The 5,169-nt window shown below is 37.1% G+C and overlaps 1 protein-coding gene across 1 annotated transcript; it reads left to right on the forward strand.

Moving 5' to 3' along the window:
- Positions 1-2,271: 2,271 nt before the first annotated feature.
- Positions 2,272-4,885, forward strand: LOC145949186 (thioredoxin reductase NTRB). Its single transcript, XM_083075254.1, has 2 exons — positions 2,272-3,738; positions 4,685-4,885. The coding sequence occupies exons 1-2, from the start codon at positions 2,628-2,630 to the stop codon at positions 4,753-4,755; spliced, it is 1,182 nt and encodes a 393-aa protein (XP_082931380.1). The 5' UTR covers positions 2,272-2,627; the 3' UTR covers positions 4,756-4,885.
- The last annotated feature ends 284 nt before the right edge of the window (positions 4,886-5,169 follow it).

Genomic DNA, 5,169 nt, shown 5'->3' on the forward strand with positions numbered 1-5,169 from the left:
AAATATCTATATGGCAAAAGTTTAACTTTGTCTCTTATCTCAAGGTTTAGACCACTTTGAAATCTAGAGATTGTGGTCCTCTCTTCCTCCCTAATCCCAGCCCTCATCATTAGCAACTCCATAGATTGTCTATATTCTTCCACACTAGAAGATCCTTGTTTCAATCTTTGAAGCTTGTCCATAAGCTCTCGATCATAGTATGGAGGAATATGCCTCCTTCTTAAGGCACTACGGAGACAAGGGCAAAATAGGCATAAAGATAAATTCTAGGCTATCAAAGCTTAGGAGAGTGATTAGTGTATTTTAATCTTGAGAAGCATGTCTTCTAAGGTTTTGACTTCCCTATCCTCTTCCACTCTCCTAGCCATTGGCTTAGTGATGGGTCTCACATGAAGCTCCATGGATGGTCCTCCATCACATTTTGACTATACCATTTTGTTGTGATTCTTAATTGACTATAATACCATTATGCTTAATAATTGATTGTGATACCATTATGCTTAATAATTTATTGTGATACCATTTTGTTGGGTTAATAATTGATTGTGCTTATTTATATTCATACATTTTTGCTTAATAATACAAAATATCAATTCAAAAAAAATTATACCCTTATACAATTTTATTTTCATGAAACAAATTAGGCAATAACAAATAAAATAATTTGTTACCAATTTAAGATAAAACATCTCTTCCTTTTCATTACTAAAATAACATCAATTCATTACAACAATGCGAGCTACATATGGACCAAATATTAATAACCAGAAACTTACAATAGAAAAGGCACATGTGCCATTAGCTACAAAAGACACGAAAGAACATAAACAAATACACCTACCCAGTTCCTACTTAACATTAATTTATGCATATATAATTCCCTACTTCATATACATCTTCCTTCCAAATTGAGGCACTTTGTTACATATTAAAATGATGAAAATCACATTCATCAATAAAAGAACATCCACAAAAATGATCAACAACTTCATCTACCATTTTGTAGACTTCAATGAACTTTGGAGACTATTATCTTTCCCTTCTATCTCAAAATCACTAAATCTCTATTATCAACAACTTCATCAAAAACCATAAAAAAAATTGCATCCAACCTCTTCATCATCGCTACTCTAAAACAAAAGAAAGAAACTCTAAAGGACGTATAAGTAAGCATTATTGAAAAAAAAAGTTATATCAAAATACATGAAATAACTCCCTAAACATGAAAAATAATTGTTTCAACATGAGAGAAACACATACCATATCATTAGGAGCATGCAAAAAATCTAAAACGATCTACACGAATCCATAACCAATCTAATCCGTATTAAAAAATCTGATATGTTTTTTTAAAAACATTGAATCGATCCATTTTACAAAATCAATTCAATTATCCGATTCATTTTTATATAGTGGATTGATTTGATTCAATTTTTTTTAAAAACTAATCCATATATGAGTTAAAAATGAATAATTACACCATATCAAATCAATTCAATTTCAAAAATCCGATCTATATTTTTAAAAAACCAAATTGATAAAATGGATTAGTTAATCGATCTAGTTTTATAAAATGGACCGATTTAATTCAATTTGAATTTTTCAAAAATTCAATTCAAGAACACTCCTATAGACCATGAAGTTAAGGCATTTATCAGAAACTATTTTTCCCAAACTTATAATTAGGACATATATCCCAAAAACCACACCATAGATTGAACATCAAATCTTGTAGTAAGGACAATCTCATAACTTCTTCCCAACATTTGTAGACGTGATCGACCACATCCAAACATTAGTAAGGGAGACCAAATGATTAACTTTTACCATCATGAGAGTAACGTGACACCATGATTGGGTTGAGGTGACCTGACTTCATAGGATGATAGTTGCAAGAGGATCGCATCATGGTCAACTCGAATTCAATAGAATAAACTCTAGACTTTCAAATTTGGGAAGAAACGTGGTTATTGAAGAATAAACAAATCTTAAAGACAACCATGAAATCACATCAATATATTGTAAAGTGACAATGACATGTTTGATAACATCGTTTAACTTAATCAAACTAAAATTCAATATTAATATTATTTAAATAAAGTGAGACTAAATTAACTCATTTAAAAATAATGAAACTAAATTAAATCCAACAAATAAATAAAGAGAGCAAGTAAATAATTTAGCCTAATAAAAAATAAAAATAAAACACCCGAAAGACCCTTGACGAAAAGTACCAACTTCAAGCTGTGTTATTCTTAACTTTTCCGGATCAGGGACATTTGGGCTTTGGGAATAGCCACCCACCAAACTAAGGAGAAAACAAAGCAAAGAACAATCAAGGCTTGGCAAATGTGAAATGCTCACAAAGCACAACCAAACCAACACCAATACACATTCTTTCCGTTAACGTCGACACAGCCTTTGTCAAGCAAAGGATGCATTATTAATCTTTCTCATCTCCCACATTCAATTCGTTTCAATCGCACCATTCTTCAAATTCGGCATATTTTTTCCAATCGCTAATTCGAACCGCCGAAACTGCGAGAGTGACCTTTCAACAGTGAAAGAATAGTATATAAAAAAAAATTAAAACGCAATTTTGCGAAAGCGAAACGGCAACAGCGCAAATGAGAATTTTCCCAGACAAGTTCTTCACCAAAGTCCGCAGCTTCATAGGCCTCGGACTCGCTTCCTCCACTACCGCCGCCGCTGCCGCGGCGGCGTCTTCTTCTTCTCCTTCCGCCACCGCCACTTCTTCTGACGCCGCCGATACTTCATCCTCCTATTCTTCTTCCTCCGAGGCAGAAACCGCCCACCGGAAAACACTGAACACGAAGCTCTGCATCATAGGAAGCGGCCCGGCGGCGCACACCGCCGCCGTATACGCTGCGCGCGCGGAGCTGAAGCCGGTCCTCTTCGAAGGCTGGATGGCCAACGGCGTCGCTCCCGGCGGCCAGCTCACCACCACCACCGACGTCGAGAACTTTCCGGGATTTCCGGCCGGCATACTCGGCGCCGAGCTGATGGACCGCTGCCGCCAGCAGTCCATGCGCTTCGGCGCCGAGGTCGTCACGGAAACCGTAACGACCGTGGATTTCTCCAAACGGCCGTTTAGGGTTTTCACCGATTCCACCACTGTTGAGGCCGAATCCGTCGTCATCGCCACCGGCGCCATTGCCAAGCGGCTGAATTTTGACGGCGCCGGTGACGGCCCCAACGGATTCTGGAACCGTGGGATATCGGCGTGCGCCGTGTGTGACGGCGCCGCACCGATATTCCGGAAACGGCCGCTGGCCGTGATAGGTGGCGGCGATTCGGCGATGGAGGAAGCTTGCTTCCTGTCCAAGTTTGGTTCTAAAGTGTATATAGTTCATAGGAGGGACAAGTTTAGGGCTTCTAAGATCATGCAGGGGAAGGTGATGAGAAATCCCAAAATTGAGGTGTTGTGGAATTCAGAGGTGGTTGGGGCTTATGGGGATGATAAGGGTAGTGTTCTTGGGGGGCTTAAGGTGAAGAATGTGGTGACTGGGGTTGTGACTGATTTGAAGGTTTCTGGTTTGTTCTTTGCAATTGGGCATGAACCTGCCACAAAGTTCTTGGATGGTCAACTTGAATTGGACTCTGATGGGTACATTGTGACCAAACCTGGCACCACGAAGACTAGTGTTGAGGGAGTTTTTGCTGCTGGGGATGTCCAGGATAAGAAGTATAGGCAAGCTGTTACTGCTGCTGGCACTGGTAATTCTTTTTTCATAACCCTTATCTTCGAGTAAATTAGATTGTTTTGCTTTGTTATAGTTAGGGATTCATGTGATGTGATGATTCCTCGTGTTTTGAATTTGATGGCCATGTTTTGTTTCCCTGTTCTCTGCGTTTTCCATTATATATCAGTTTGAATCAAATTAGATTGTTTTGAACATGTTATGTCTTGAGTAGGTTCATATGATGCCTGGTTTTGAAACATTGTGGTGGAACTCATGTTTTCTCCCATGTTCTTAATGTTTTCTATTTTTATTTGGCAACGACATTTGGTAGAATCACATGTTGAATATATTACAGCATACTTTCAGCATTGTGCATCATGTAAGATATAATCTTTAGTTGGCTCACCTTCACCCCAGTTATCTGTACACTATATGATAATAGTATTTCTATCAACTATGTTCTGTTAGAACTTGGAAATCATAGTGATTCTAAGTTCTGTTTTTTTTTTTTTTTTTTTTTTCAATTCTTATTTGGGGTTAGTCATTTATACAAGACAGAATACGGAATTAAAAATTTAAAATAACTAACAGAGTAAGAATACAATCTGGTATTTGAAGCTCAAAGTGGATTAGTCATTGATTTTGTTTGATTATGAACCCAATTTTGCATTGCTCTTGTAAGGGAAACAGGAGTCAAAATACAGGGGATTTACTCTGATATAAATAATTGAATTGAACGGGGCGAATCGTAAGAATATGGAATCAGCTAATTATTTTGCCTTATATTCGAATTTTTTGAACTAGAAGTAAGTTATATCGTGCCATCAAAATGATTTCATTGTTTGTGGTTTTGACTTTGTTTGGTGGCCATTGCATTTAAAAGTGTCAATAATAATATGCATAACGCAATCAGAATCAGATTTAGTGTAGCAATAGCTTTATTCTCCCAAAGGATAATGGAATTCATATTATTGGTGCAGGGTGTATGGCAGCCTTGGATGCAGAACATTACTTGCAAGGGATTGGTTTGCAGGAGGGTAAGAGTGTTTGACGTTGTACCCGGAGTTCAGAAGATGCTTCACTAGAAGCAATGTTTAATTCATATAAGTGAAAGCTTTTCTTTACCCGGTTAACATGTTTATTTGCACGATTATATTCATCATTTGATTGCAGAGAAAGTAGACTAACATGATTTTCGTGACGAATATAATAGAAACCATAAAAGCTTACACATAAAGGTTTATAGGTAAGCTTTAGAGTCTGATTGCGTTTTTGCTTTGGAAGAAATTATAAATTCCATTTTTAGACTTAACCAAACGGGCTATTATTCTATAAACTGAACAATTCATTTTAAAGGAATTAAATTCAGCGATCTGATTTTTCTTGTCTAGGGAATGCATCTCCCTCTGGAAGTTAAGGGAAACATTTAGTTGCACATTGGTTGATCTTGCTACATTATTTAGAA

Source organism: Cajanus cajan, chromosome 5, assembly GCF_000230855.2.
Source record: "Cajanus cajan strain Asha chromosome 5, NIPB_CcT2T_4, whole genome shotgun sequence".
Lineage (NCBI taxonomy): Eukaryota > Viridiplantae > Streptophyta > Magnoliopsida > Fabales > Fabaceae > Cajanus > Cajanus cajan.

Excerpts from the sequence above, each read along its gene's own strand:
- LOC145949186 (XM_083075254.1), top strand. The coding sequence starts at position 2,628 with ATGAGAATTTTCCCAGACAAGTTCTTCACCAAAGTCCGCAGCTTCATA. Across the intron at positions 3,739-4,684 it reads TGTTACTGCTGCTGGCACTG|GGTGTATGGCAGCCTTGGAT; the intron begins GTAATTCTTTTT and ends TTATTGGTGCAG.